The 13,605-nt window shown below is 62.7% G+C and overlaps 1 protein-coding gene across 2 annotated transcripts in view; it reads left to right on the top strand.

Annotated features, from left to right (window-relative positions):
• MLLT1 (MLLT1, super elongation complex subunit) overlaps positions 1-13,605 on the top strand; it is a 56,402-nt gene that overhangs the window by 36,051 nt on the left and 6,746 nt on the right. Inside the window, exons 3-6 of one of the 2 annotated variants that reach the window (XM_025043503.1) lie at positions 838-981; positions 4,821-4,946; positions 8,559-9,110; positions 12,657-12,744. In XM_025043503.1, coding sequence (XP_024899271.1) covers positions 838-981; positions 4,821-4,946; positions 8,559-9,110; positions 12,657-12,744 — 910 coding nt within the window. The remainder of the gene's footprint in view (positions 1-837; positions 982-4,820; positions 4,947-8,558; positions 9,111-12,656; positions 12,745-13,605) is intronic. The other variant, XM_025043505.1, reaches the window with a different exon arrangement.

Genomic DNA, 13,605 nt, shown 5'->3' with positions numbered 1-13,605 from the left:
AGAGTGTCTCTGCAACCTTGCCCACTTTTGTTATTTTCAGCTTTTTTTATTAATTGCCATCCTAGTGGGTGTGAGGTGGTGTCTCCTGGTTTCGATTTGCATTTTCATAATGATTAATGATGTCGACCGTCGTTCTGTGTGTTTATTGGCCGTTCGTAGAAATTTCCCTGGCCGTGCACAAGGGTTCCAGTGTCTCTGCATCCTTGCCCACACTTGTTATTTTCAGCTTTTTTTATTAATTGCCATCCTAGTGGGTGTGAGGTGGTGTCTCCTGGTTTCGATTTGCATTTTCATAATGATTAATGATGTCGACCGTCGTTCTGTGTGTTTATTGGCCGTTCGTGGAGAAATTTCCCTTCTAGGAAGGGGCTGGGGAAGGAGGCTCGAGGATCGGGGGCCTCGGAGCCTGCGGTCAGGTCTCAGCACTGTCACTTAGCAGTGCTGCATCTTCGAGCCTTGGTCCCTCCATCTGTTGGCAGGTGGTGTGGGGTTTCGTAGGGGAACGTGTGCACAAGGCTCTCCATCCCGTCAGCAAGAACGTTACCGTTTACCATCATTCTTAACGACCTGTGGCCTCTGTTTCTGTCGTGGAGCCTGCTTTGCCAGGTTTTCTGCAAATAGCAAGTTAATTCATTTCAGATAATCAGATGGACGAGAAGGAGGCGCACGGAGAGAGGCGTAGACAGGGGTCTGAGCGGGGGAGGAGTGGAGGCCAAGCGAAGGAGATAGAGGGCAGCAGCCGGCCGTGGGGAGCGCACGGCCACCTCTGTCCCGTGACTGTCCCGGCAGCCTCTCGCCCGCCCCCTGAAACGGACTTCCTCGTGTTCTTTGTTTAAGGAGGAGCCGAGGAAGGTTTGCTTCACCTATGACCTGTTCCTGAACCTGGAGGGCAACCCACCCGTAAACCACCTGCGCTGCGAGAAGCTCACCTTCAACAACCCCACCATCGAGTTCCGGTACAAGCTCCTGATGGCTGGCGGGGTGAGTGTGCCCCGAGCGGGCGGGCCCTGCCCCCGCCCGTCCGCGCGCCGACGGGCTCGGCTGCTCTGTCGTGGCTTCCGTGGACTTTTATCTCTGCTCCCGAACTGGGAGCCTTGGTGCTGGGGCGCCTGGGGATCTCCCTCCAGGGTGCATCCCTCCAGTGCATGGGTGGACACCAGGTACCCAGAGGGCCAGGTTGCACAGGTAGCCCCTGGCAGCGCTGGCGAAGTCCTAGGTGTCCCGAGTCTGTGCTGGGGCTTTGTCAGCCGGGAATGACTAGCCACTAGTTATCCCCGTAGCTTCTTAGCTTCCTGGTCGGCTTTGGTTAATTAGCACCTTCCTCCAGAAGGAGGGTGGGAGAAGGATGGGCGTGAGGCCACTCTGTCAGCGTTGCAAGGCTCTGGGGCCCGCTCCCAACCGGATTGGCAAGGCCACCCTGGGACCGCGTCATCTGGGGAAACAGCAGCCGCTCTCTGTGGGGTTCCCTAATGATGCACGCCACCTGGCAGCTTTGTCCTCGTGAGGCTAGGTGAAGGTGCCAGCTCTCAGAACCTAGGTCTCTGCGGTGAGTCGTGTGGCTGGTGATCCTGCTGTGGTGGCAGAGTGCCAGGAGCATGTGTCAGGACTCAGGGAGACTGGGGTTGGGGAGCTTGGTGCAAATAGATGGTTGATTATGGAGGAGGCGGGGCACTTGGCTGCAGGCTGGACTGTGTGTGTCAAGAGAGGTGCAGGCTAAGCACATGAGACATCTCAGAGCCACTTGTTGGTGACCCAAAGTCACTGAGCATTTGTCTAGCTGCCAGAGGTGCCTCTGATGGAGGATTCTGTCGGGGTCATTGAGGGGGGGGTGGTGAAGAGAGAGAGAATGTGTGGGTGTGTGAGCATGTTCGTGTGAGTGAGACTTGGTGTGTGTGAGTGTATGTGAATGAGTGTGAGCATGTGTGTGAGTGTGAGACTGTGAGCATGTGTGAGTGAGTGTGTGTGTGTGTGTGTGTGTGTGTGTGTGTGTCAGGCCCACCTTCCCAGTGAGCACAGGGAGTTTGGGTTGAGCTTCTTTGGGCCTAGGGAGCAGTCTTTTTCTCTTCATTTAATTTAGTTGGGTCTTTAACAGACGTTTCTAAAGCTCCGCAGTGACGTGTTCCCTGCAGAGCGGTTGCGTAAGCTCCGCTCTGTCCCAGTGGAGGGCGAGTCTGGGATTCGGACCCGTATGCGGCAGGGCGGCGGGGCGGACGGACCGACGCAGCTGGTCCTCACGTTTGCCCCTTGCGGGATGGGCCGAGGACGCAGGGGGCGTGTCGGCCTCCACGGCCCTGCCCCGCTCTGCCCCTGCCGCTTCCCTTCCACACGTTTCCCCGGGCCTGGGGTCGCCCGGTCTCCACAGTCACAGCTCTGGGAACAGATGTCCAGTCAGCATTCCCCGGCCGCTCAGAGCCCCAGGACCAGGGACCGTGCCCCTCCGCTCTCTGTCAGGGGTTTTCTTCGCTCTGAAGAGATGGAGGCTCAGTGTGCATCATCTAAACATGCAAAGCCGGAGGGGCGGGGGAGGAGGAGGTGGCATGAGGGGCGAGCCAGAGAGGCTGGGAGGGCAGGTCCGCGTCACAGCCCGGGAGGGCGGAAGGGAGAACGAGGCCCGCGGGCTGCGACCCGTCGCTCTCTGCCAGGCGCTTTGCACCTTTGGTGACGGCTTCTCAGAGAGAGAGCCGGTCAGGGGGCGGGCGGGCGGCTGCCGGGACAACCGCAGGAACTTTCTTGGCCTCTGGAACCATGGGCTTCTGGGGCTTGTCCTGCCTGATGGCAGGGCAGTGCTCTCTGGTCTTAGGAGCAGCCTAGGACCTTCACGACTGGGGTCCGCACTCCCCGGGCCGTGGACCGGTGCCAGTCCGTGGCCTGTTGGGAAGTGGGCCGCACAGCAGGAGGTGAGTGGCGGGCCAGCGAGCGAAGCAGCCGCTCCCCAGCGCCGGCATCACCGCCTCCGCTCCGCCTCCGATCATCAGGCGTTAGTTAGGTTCTCATAGGAGCACCGGTCCCTGGTGCCTAGAAGGCTGGGGACCGCTGCTTCATGCGATAGTGGCACTTGAGGCCTGAGTTGTGGTCCTTGTGTTAGCCGGTCTGGAGCTCTGAGTGTCCCCAGCGGGGCTGCCATCGGCACCTGGTGGTGGAGGAGCACAGCGTCCACGCGTCGGGGGAACAGCGCCCCGTGCTGCGCGTCACTGGTGAGCGTGGGGTCCTGTGATTCCCCGCGTGAGCTTCAGGCACTAACCCAGAGGCGGCCAGAGTGGCTTGGCCGTTTTTGTAGACGGTCAGAGGCCAGCCTTGGGACAGTCGGCTGCTTCTCCCCTCAGCACAGTGCCTCGTCCTCGTCCTCGGCCTCCTCGGCAGCTGAGGGTCTGCATTTCCCTTGGGTGAGACGTGTCCTTGTCGAGCCCGGGCCGGAGGTGCAAGCGGGTCCATTCATTCACTTCACCATTTCTTAAAGGGCCGCTAGGGAGAAGCGGGGCAGACGCAGGGCGCGCGCTGCACTGTCCCGACACGGCGTCAGGCTAGGACCTTCCTGTGAAGGAGAGAGGAGAGACGTGAGGGCAGGCGGAAGGAGACGAGTGACGGGCTCCGGCGTCCCGGGAGACCGCAGCTGTCCTCTCCTGCCTTGGCTGTCGGTCGCTTCTCCAGCGCCGCGTGTGTCTTGCTGGCCTTCGAGCCTGGCGATGTCCTGAGACCTCGCGGTCCGCGCCGCGCCGGCCAGGGTCTGCCGCGTTCTGGCCGCCGTGCTTACGAGCGTTGTGGTCGGACAGGCTGGCGAGCGGCTCGGCCTCCGGCTTCGCTGCCTGGAGTCGGGGTTGGGGCGTGGCGCGAAGGGCTCCAGTGCCCTGCTTTCAGCTCAGAGTCCCGTGACCATGACCATGACATCAGCCACCTCAGATGAGAGGTCGGGCTCGTCAAGGCATCCCAGGTGCCTGAGGTCGTTAATGGTGTGTGTCCTACCAGCTAAAGGTCTTTTTCTCGCTTTTTGCTTTTACGTGCGCTTTCTTCTTTTGTTCTATCTCGTCGCCATCTGGAAGGTTCCTTCTGAGTGGCTGACCGCCATCAGTGTGAACTTCCAGTGCGGGTCTTCGGCAGACTTGCTCCTGAGTCTTCTCTCCCTCCAGCAGGTACCACAGGAGCCTTGCTGGACCTGGGCGGGTGTTTTCAGGAGCAGCTCCTGGCAGAAGCCCAGGCCCTGCCTCCTCGTAGTTAATGAAGGCAGAGCGCACTCCCCACCCTGCAGGCTCCAGCCAGGTGGCTTTTGCAGAGAGCTGGGCCAGCCTCCATGCGGCTCCCCCTTGCCTCGGCCTCCCCGCTCGCTCCGTTTCAGTCAGCCTCAGCCACCTGGCGGTGGAAGAGGGCTCGTTCTTCAGGAGACATGGGACCCAGCGAAGCCGCGCACACTCACGTCCCGCAGAAGCTGCTTCCTCCGCCACGCGCCTGCCAGTGCGGGGTCTGCCTGGCTTCTCACCTTCGTGCTTCTGGTCTTTCTCAACCGCAGCGCTCAGGTCGGCCTTGGCCGCAGCTGCCTCCTCGTGCCTCTTGCACACTCTGCCGGTCTTCGTGGCCCCGCGCTCTCTTCCCCGAGGTCACGCCGGCCGCACCCGGGCCCAGCCATCCTGGGACCCTGCTTCTCTTTGCTCTTGCTGTGAGCCTGCTTTGCTCCGAGCACTCAGCACCCAGGCTCTCCCTGGCCTGCTCCCCCAGAAGGACGCCCTGACACCTCCAGCCACAGTCCCACAAGCCAAATCCTCTTGCCCACCGGATGTCCATCCTGCCTCCTTGCTCGTTGATAACGTCTGTCTCTTCTTTATCACTAGGTGATGGTAATGCCCGAAGGAGCAGAAACGGTGTCCAGGCCCAGTCCTGACTACCCCATGTTACCCACAATTCCACTCTCTGCCTTCTCTGACCCCAAGAAGACCAAACCGTCCCACGGCTCCAAGGTTAGTGAGGTGGAAGGCCCAGTCTCGTGGGAGCACCGGGGCCCAGCGGAGGGTCCTGGGCTCAGGGCGCCCCCTCTGCAGGGCTGAGCCTTCCTTCCCCGGACTCTTCCCCTCGGCATCTTGCTCTTGGAGCTCTCCGTGCTCCCCCGGCTGCTCTCTGCCACTTAGTCAGAAGCGTCGGCTCCTCCTGGATTACACAGGACATCCTGGCGATCGCAGGCTCTTGTCCCTGTTCCTCTTGAGGCCAGAGCACCTGCCCCAACCTCCCCACTCTGCCGAGTCCCTCAGACAGAGCCCCGAGGCAGTCTCGCGAGTTTGGGGGGCCATGGACAGAGTGTGTCCATTGCGGCCACCACGCCCACCCCATCAGGCCTCCTGCACTCAGCCGGGATGCCCGGTCGCCAGGGCTGGGTGTGTCTTCCCTGGGCTGTTCCAGGCGCACTTCTTTCTGCCACAGCGGCTCTCGGCAGAGACGGCTTCTGTGGGGGCAGGCGGGACCGTGTAGGCAAGCGAGCCGACTCCCCTGAGAAGAAACGCGTCCTTGTCTTCGCTCGGCCCCCACAGGCGGGTGGCACTCCCCCCGCTTCGTGAGACGACTCTCTGAGCCGTCCCGGAGTGGCTGCCAGCGCCCTTCGCCGGTGTCACGATGTGCACATCGACTCTGAGCGTGCGTCCCGTACCCGGCCACCGCCCACACAGCTCTGTCCTGGGGCCGCTGCTTGGTCTCGCGTCGCCGACCCCACAAGTTTATGCACTTCTCGTCTTTGCGTTCTTCTTGCTTCACTCACCTGCGGGGTGTCGTGAGCCTGGGGCACAGCCTTACTCAGCAGCGGTGCTGGTGGAGCACCACGTCTCCCAGGCAGGGTCTTTCTGGCGCTTTCCGCAAGGCCGGTCAGTCTCTGAAGTCCTCAGATTCGTCTGATAAAGCCCTCAAGACGCATGAGGCCAGTCTCGAGCACGGAACGCAGCTCTGGGGTCTTCCCCACACCGGCCTCCTGGGCCCGTCCTCCTGAGCCGACGGAGGTCATGTGGAAGAGGGATCCTTGCTAGAGATCTTGGCAGCTTCTCTCTCCGCCACTCACAGTTTTCCGGAAGTCGTTGCAAACTAGGAAGGGTAGGAATTTTCATTTCTTCTGTGTGTTACTTGCAAGTCACCCAAAAGCCCATGAAGAGATGCCCTCCCAGGTAGTGAGGACGCTGGCATTTCTCAGCAGAGTGCCTTGGCGGCCCCCGGGTGCCCCCGGCCAGACGGGCACATCCGCCAGGCTCGGCGTCCTTGATCTCTGCCCCTCCCGTTCCAGGATCTGTCTGCAGCCAGCTGGGTGGCATGGTGCAGGAGGCACCTGCACAGGTTTCTCAGACAGCACAGGGCTGGTTCTTCTCCGCTGGTGGCTTCCCTGGAACCGCTTTGCCTGCTGTGCAGTTCTGGCTTCCGAGCCGTCGGCCTCACTCTGCTCTTGTCGGCGGGCAGGGCCGTGCACCAGCCTCTTCCTCCAGCTAGGGACCTTCCTGTGGGCACTGGCTGTCCCCCAAGATTAGTTCTCCACTGCCGGGACCCGAAGTCGGGTTGCCCGGCCACAGACTCCAGGCAGAGAGGGTCAGGTTGAGCAGGGTCCCCAGCCCAGGGGCCCTGGGGAGTCTGGCTGCTGTCGCCATAGGAGGATCGGCCCCTAGTGGACTTGCCACTGCAGGCTCCTCGGAGGTAGCGTGGCAGGCAGGAGCCGGCGTCCTGGAAGGGGAGCGGAGCCCTGCGTGGCCTGCTGTGAGGACGGTGTTCCCTTTGGCCCTGCCCTGCAGTGCCCCTGGACTTGCGTCTCTGTAGCTTCTCCCGGTCTGACGTCAGCCGGTTGTCTTGGATGACTTTTCGCGTCATTGAAATTTTCGCTCTGGAAATGTTTCTGCGAGGGGTCGGGAACATCTGCCTGACACTCAGATCTCAGTGTGCGATTTCAGAGCACCGCAGCCTTGGGCCTGTGCAGAGTCCCGGGGGGAAGGGCTGCTGCTCAGAAGCTGTGGCCTTTGGTGGATGTGCCTGTCAGGTGTGCTGTCGCCCCACTTCCTGGGGCTGGGACCAGCTCCTGCAGCCCAGGCGGCTGCGTGGACTCTGCGAGAAGAGGCCGGAATCGCACGTGGGATCTCTGCTTCCTGTCTCTCTCTCTGGAGGAGCAGCTGGCTGGGGAGCGGAGTCCCCAGGGACTGGCCCCGTTCGACGCACCAGCCCCAAGGGATGCGCCCCTCTAAATGGTCAGCTGGGGGCTTTTGCGAGGGCCCCCTCCCACAGGCCTGGTGATGGAAGAGCCAGGGCTGGGCACAGGGGCTGACATTTCTCCAGAGAGGTGTCAGGAGCCATGACCACCGGGGCTGTCCCCAAATCTTTGGCACTGATGTAGGTTGTGGATTTGCAAGAAGATGGTGACAGAGTAGCTCCGAGGTGGTTGAGACTGGGCTCTCTGTCCCTGTGACTCTTTATTGGGCGAGCTCTGTCATTGGGCCCTCACTGGGGCTGGGAGAACAGGAAGCATAGGCCTCTCTGCAGGGCGTTTAGCTGGCTCGTCCATCCCGTTGGCACTCAGGGTGAGCTGGCAAAGTATGGCTCCCTCAGATACTGTGGGCCACCTTTGGAGTCTGGCTGCTGTTGGTGTCCTGGCGGGCTTTGATCTGGTGAGCCTCTGGGCCCAGCCATGCGCCTGGCTGGCTGAGTGACAGCGGAGCCCTAGGCAGCCAGCAGCAGCGGGCACTGGTCCAGCACCCCTGGACGTGCAGGGTCGCAAAGGAGTGTTGAAAGGAGGAGGCAAACAAGGCGTCTGGCGGGGCACCCACCCGCAGGCTATGCTGACTCTGTGGGGGTGGCCCCGGCCCCTTGATCTGAGTGCTCGGTGTCGGCCACGGCCCACACTGTCCCAGTGAGGTAGGTGGCCTTGCCCTGGTTCAGAGGAAGCACAGGCACACAGGGTTGGAGTCACCTGGCCTGGCCTTCCCGGAAGTCCGGAGCAGGGCCGCTCTCCGCCTGTCCCTAGCTGGAGCTCTGTGACCTGGCGACCCACCCTCAGCCATCTGGATTTCTCAAGAACCATCCGCATTATAAGAAAGCCGCCCGCCTGGCCAGCTTTGATCCCAGGGCCTCGGGGTTGCTGGCAGGCACTCAGGGGACCAAAGAGCCCTGTGCCTGGCTGTGCGCTGGGTCCAGGCGGGGTCGGGGTGACCAGGCAGGAGGCACACAGACTCTGTGGTGGGGACAGGAGAGGGGCCCACCTGCTAGTGCCCCCCGGCGGGAAGCTGCAAGGCGTGTCGGAGGGGAGTGGGTCGTGTGGCTGCCTTTCTCTGTCTGACTCACCGTGTGCTCTTCTTGAATCCCTCAGGGAATGTCAGTTCAATTCAGAGGGGAGTCTTAGCCTGCAGCCGCCTGCGACCTGCTGACACTTCCTAGTAGTTTAAAGGCACAGCTCCATTTAAAACTCTCACCTGCTGCCTTACTTTTTCGCTTTTTGGAAGATTTTCTCTAGCTGAGTCTGAATCAGGTGGATTATACTTTGTAGGGGTCGGGGGAGGAGGAGCAGGGCGACCCCGAGATGCCATTTGACTGTCTTTCTTCCTTCCCGCCCGGCATGTCAGGACGCCAGCAGAGAGAGCGGCAAAGCCTGCAAGGCCCACAAGACGGCCAAGGAGCACCGGGAGCGGCCACGCAAGGACTCCGAGGGCAAGGGCCCCTCCAAGGAGCCGGAGCGGGAGCAGGCCCGAGGCGCCAAGGACGCTGCACGGAAGCTGGGCGAGGGCCGGCCACCCAAGGAGGAGAAGGCCCCGCCACCCAAGGCCGCGTTTAAGGAGCCCAAGATGGCCTTGAAGGAGACCAAACTGGAGAGCCTGTCCCCCAAGGGCGGGCCCCCCCCACCGCCCCCTTCCAAGTCTTCCAGCAAGCGGCCGGCCGCCGCCGACTCACCCAAGCCCAGCGCCAAAAAGCAGAAGAAGAGCAGCTCCAAGGGGTCCAGGAGCGCCCCCGGCACCTCGCCCCGCACCTCGTCTTCCTTCTCGGACAAAAAGCCGGTCAAGGACAAGGGCAGCACCAAAGGGGAGAAGGTCAAGGCTGAGAGCGAGCCCCGAGAGGTCAAAAAGCCCCCGGAGGTGGAGGAGTCCAACTCAGAGGATGAAGCCTCCTTTAAGACAGAGGTGAGGCGCCTGTCCCCGCCCCGTCATCCCCGTCATCCCCGTCACCCCGTCACCCCCGTCCTTGTTATCTCTCTCAGCGCTGAGCCATGGGAAGCCTCGTTGGCCCTGAGGTCAGGCCCCGGGGAGGCTGGGGTCTGGACCCAGGGCTCCTGCTCGCTCCTTGCAGCTCGGGCGCACCCGCGCTCGTCGCTAGCGCAGGCTCCCTGCCTGTGGGCCTGGGAAAGCCCGCCTCGTGCGGGCTGCGGGCTGTGAGGAGCCGGTGCCTCGGGAAGGGCAGCCGTGAGCCACAAAGGAGCCAGTAGCCGGGTAGCTGACTGGGGGGCCAGACCTCCCTGGGGCCTCTCTGAGGCGGTGTCCTCTGTGAGTGCTGTTTGGCGTCTGGATGGACGGAGGGCTGGGTGAGTGAGCGAGTGACCCCCTCAGCTGCAGCAGCGCCTGGCCCGGTGCTCCATGGCCTTTTGCTGTTTCCAGATCTTCATTCGCTCTCAAAGGCGGAAGCATTGCCACCAGTGGTGCTGCCCAGGGCTCTGCCTGGGCTTCGGAAGTGGTTCTTGAAGCAAGAGCTGTTTTATGTCAGCGGTGCTGACGTCACGAGTGTGTGGCTTCCAGGGGTACCCCATTGGAGGCGACAGCACTAGCGGTAACGATTCGGCGCACAGATAATAGGGCACCCGCTGGACTAAGGAGACACACAAGGCGAGCGATGCTCCGCGCCTGGCACTTCACACGGCCAGGAGACCCTGTTCGCCAGGGAACCTAAGGGGCGGGGCGCTGACAGCCTCTCGGCTGTCCGGGCCCGTCTCAGTAGCCTCCTTGGCTGCTGCAGGTTCTTTGGGTGCTGAACAGAGCCCAACCTGTCGCCTGCTTCCTCTGTCTGCTTGGCCCCCAGAGCTTGGACAGGTGCCTTCGCCCCCTTTCCACTCTAGATGCTTCCGGGCAAGGCCTTTCCGCACCCAGGGCCGGTGACCTACATTGGGAAGCGAAGTTGGGATCACACCCGGCTGGGATCCCCGTGAGCACCTGGGACGCCATGTGGGAAGCCTCCCCGAGGTGCTGCTGCTCGGAGGGGCTGGATGTGTGGCATTTGCGGCCGGGCACCTTGGACCTGGCGCTGGGGTTTCTCGTGGAAGCCTCGGGGATTTCTCTCGGCTGAGCCTCGAGTCTCAGCCCTGAGACTTGTGAATGATGAGACTTAGCCACTCGAGGTTCGTGCAGGGATGAGACCTGGGCCACCAACAGGACGCCAGGGCTCTCCAGGGTTGTGGGACAGTTACTAAGTGACGTTTCCCGGCCTTGGGGTTTTGGTGAGGTGGGGAGGTGAGACAGTCTTCCAGAGCCAGGTCCCTGGCTTCTCTCACCGTCTCGGGCCGTCCCACCCTGGAGGCTGCATGGGGTGCCACATCTGGAAAGCCGGGACTGCTGCATAGGACTTGTGTCACCTCCCACTTGGCCGAGAGGTGGCTGGCAGCTCCTCATCTGGGTCCCTGGGCTGAGCCTGCAGCTCCTCCGGCTGCTTCTCTCTGGTCTCCCTGGCCCAGGAGCGCTGGGAGCATGGCGGGCCCCTCTCCTGTCCTCCGCTGGATAACGTGGCAGCGCTTGCAGTGGCTCCTCGTGAGCCTTCGGACCTTTGTTCTTGGGCGGAGACCGTGTCTGCCCCTTGGGTCTGTGTAGGAGAGAGGGGGGCAAGTGCGTCTGAGATGCGTCTGACTGCCGCCGCCACCGCACACGGGCACAGGGCGGGGCTGGAGCGGCCTCTCGGCCTGGCATTTCTGAGCTTGCTGCCTGCACACTGGGTGGCCACCACCCCGGACCGGCTCCTGGCCCGGCCCCGCTGTTTTGTATCAGTTTCACGGACCCTGCTACTCACGCCACCGGTCCAGATTCCCTGTTGTAGATGTCAGAGGCACGGTGGGCACCAGCCTCCGTGTGCTGGTGGCGGCCACGCTCACACAGAGCAGAGGCTGCAGGCCGGCTTTTACAGATGGGGAAACCGAGGCTGGAAACTGAGAACGGCCTTGGTCAGTTGGTGGGACAGCCAGGGTCACATCCTGGACTTCGGAGCTGGGGTAAGAACTCAAGTCTGTGTGCAAGAGGATTGCGTGGTTCCAGGCCCGTCGTTGGGGCTTGGGGGTTGCTCATCTTTGTGGTGCCCCCACAGTGGACAGGGGCTGGTGGCAATCTAGGCCAGGTTTCTAGAGAAGGGTTCCCCGGGGCACACACCAGCCCTCAGGTGTGTGAGTGGGTGGCGTCAGCAGGAGCCTGTTGGGAGGGCCTGGAGCAAGTGGCTTAGGCCATGGTGAACCCTGGAGAAGAGGCCCCTTAACTCCTCAGGTGGTGAGTGTTCTGCCCCAGGTGGCCTGGTCGCTCTCTGGGCTCCAGCCCTGCGGGCTGGGGCTGCCTCGGCCCGCGGACATCTGGAGGGGGAGGGGCCCCCGGGGGTCTCCTCGCATGTGGCCTCGCCAGGACCAGGCAGATGCTGCCGGGTGCCTCTCCTGTCTCCCGGCCCCCTCCCTCCTCTTGACAACGGGAGATGGCCAGAGGCGTTTGGTCCCAAGCGCTCAGGTGCTCAGCTTTCAGACGGTCCCCTGAGGCAAGAGGGCGGAGGCAGCCTCCTGGGTGTGGGCGTACTGAGCCAGGGCAGACTTTCTTGGCTGCTCTGCCCTTGCGAGCCCGTGCAGGCCCGCAGCCAGCTCGGCCACACACGCCTTCCGGGGCGGCCCGTTGGCAGGAACGCAGGCCCGTTCTGGCTCCGTGCTCTGTTTGGCAAGGCCGGAAGCCCCTTCTCCAAGCGGGGCTCTGGAATGACCAGTCCCTGTTCACCCTGGGAGGTGTGACAGCTCCGCCCCCTTATCATCTCACTCATATCCTAATGGCCTAGTTTGGCCTTTTACTGCCCCCTGGTGGCCGAGTCGGGGTGGGCAGCTTCAGGAAGAGGGAGGTTGTGACCTGCTGTGGGTACAGTGGACCAGGCTGGAGGCCACAGTGTACTTAGCTGCTTGTCGCATGCACACACACGCTCGCTACCGCAGGGCACCGGCTGGCCGATGGCAGCACAGGCAGGAACATGGCTTTTTGTCGTTTAGCCCTGGGACAGGCAGTGGGGAAATGAGGGCAGAGTGAGAATCCGGGTCCCTGCCCCCCTCCTGTCCCTGTGGTGCCATGGTCCCTGCCAGCTCTTCCCCCACAGACGGACGTGCCGCCCAGGTGCACGGGGACCGATGTGATCCGAGTTCCTCCTGGAACTTCTAGAAATTTGTCAAAGTTTCTCAGTGGGAAAAGAAGGGCCATTAACTTGTGAATGGGAGCCCGAGGCGTGCTGGGGCCGGGGCGGAGGCGGGACAGGTTCTCAGGTGTGTGCACCCGTCCGCCTCTGTGCCTGGGCCGGGGTGCTTGGGGCCTGGCGCCTCTGCGACTTTCTCAGTGAGTGTCAGGGGGACCCGGTTGTGTGTCGCTGTTGCCCGGGTGATTTCTTGTCCACTCTTTTTGCTTGGACTGAAAGGTTGTTCTCTTCTCTCCCCGTCTGCCCCACCCCACCGTGGGGTGCAGTCTGCCCAGTCCAGCCCGTCCAGCTCCAGCTCCAGCTCCGACTCCAGTTCGGATTCAGATTTCGAGCCGTCTCAGAACCACAGTCAAGGTGGGTGATGACAGAGGAAAGCAACTGGAAGTTTTCTGTGGCGTGTTGCTGTGGGAGCACCCTGACTCTGCCTGGAAGCCGTTGGGGTCCCAGGCACGTTAGAGAACCGGGGTCACGAGCAATTTCCCGGCGTGATGGGCTTTCGTGTGGGGGCTCACGCCACACCTGGGGCTCAGCAAAGCCCGAGTCTGACGGCCGTTGCTACACCTTACCCAGGGCCCGGGCAAGGGGGCGGGCGGGGGCTCAGGCCTGGGCTGCACTCACCCCGGGCGTTTCTTCAGCGTATGACTGCTTGCCCACGCTGGGCCCCCAGAGGTCCCCGTCCCTAGTTGTGAGAGCTCAGGGAGTCTCCTAAAAGGAAAAGCAGAAGCAGGTCACCTGAGCGCCCGCCAGGTGTGGGAAGTTCCTTCCTTCCAGTGTTCGTTCTCTGGCCCTGAGGGCGCCCCGTGTGTGTGACGGGGGCCAGAGCTGCACTGGCTGATGAGGTGCTGCTGTTTGCCCCACCCACGTCCAGATGCCCTCCATGCCAGCTCCCCCCGCCCCGGCGAAGGTAGCGCTGGTCCCTCTGCCCACCGTGCACCCCGCCCATCCCCACACGTGCTCCTGGGTCACACAGCGCGTCTGGCTGGCACCTTCTGCCTTTTCCCTGTAGTGGGGCGCGGGCTAGGAGTGGCGAGAGGGTGTGAGGCCCGCTTGGCTGCCCCGGAACCCCCTGGGGAGGCCTTGCACAGGCTCAGGGTGGGCCCAAGCGCTCCTGGCCTACAGGGTGTGGGTGTGCGAGGGCCCAGCTGAGCCCGCTGCCAACCCTCACACCGGAAGCATTTCTCCTGGTGGATTGGATGACAGTCTCTGCGGCGGCCG

This window comes from Pteropus alecto, unplaced genomic scaffold (assembly GCF_000325575.1).
Source record: "Pteropus alecto unplaced genomic scaffold, ASM32557v1 scaffold30, whole genome shotgun sequence".
Classification (NCBI taxonomy): Eukaryota; Metazoa; Chordata; class Mammalia; order Chiroptera; family Pteropodidae; genus Pteropus; species Pteropus alecto.
This window is presented reverse-complemented; position numbering and strand designations above follow the sequence as displayed.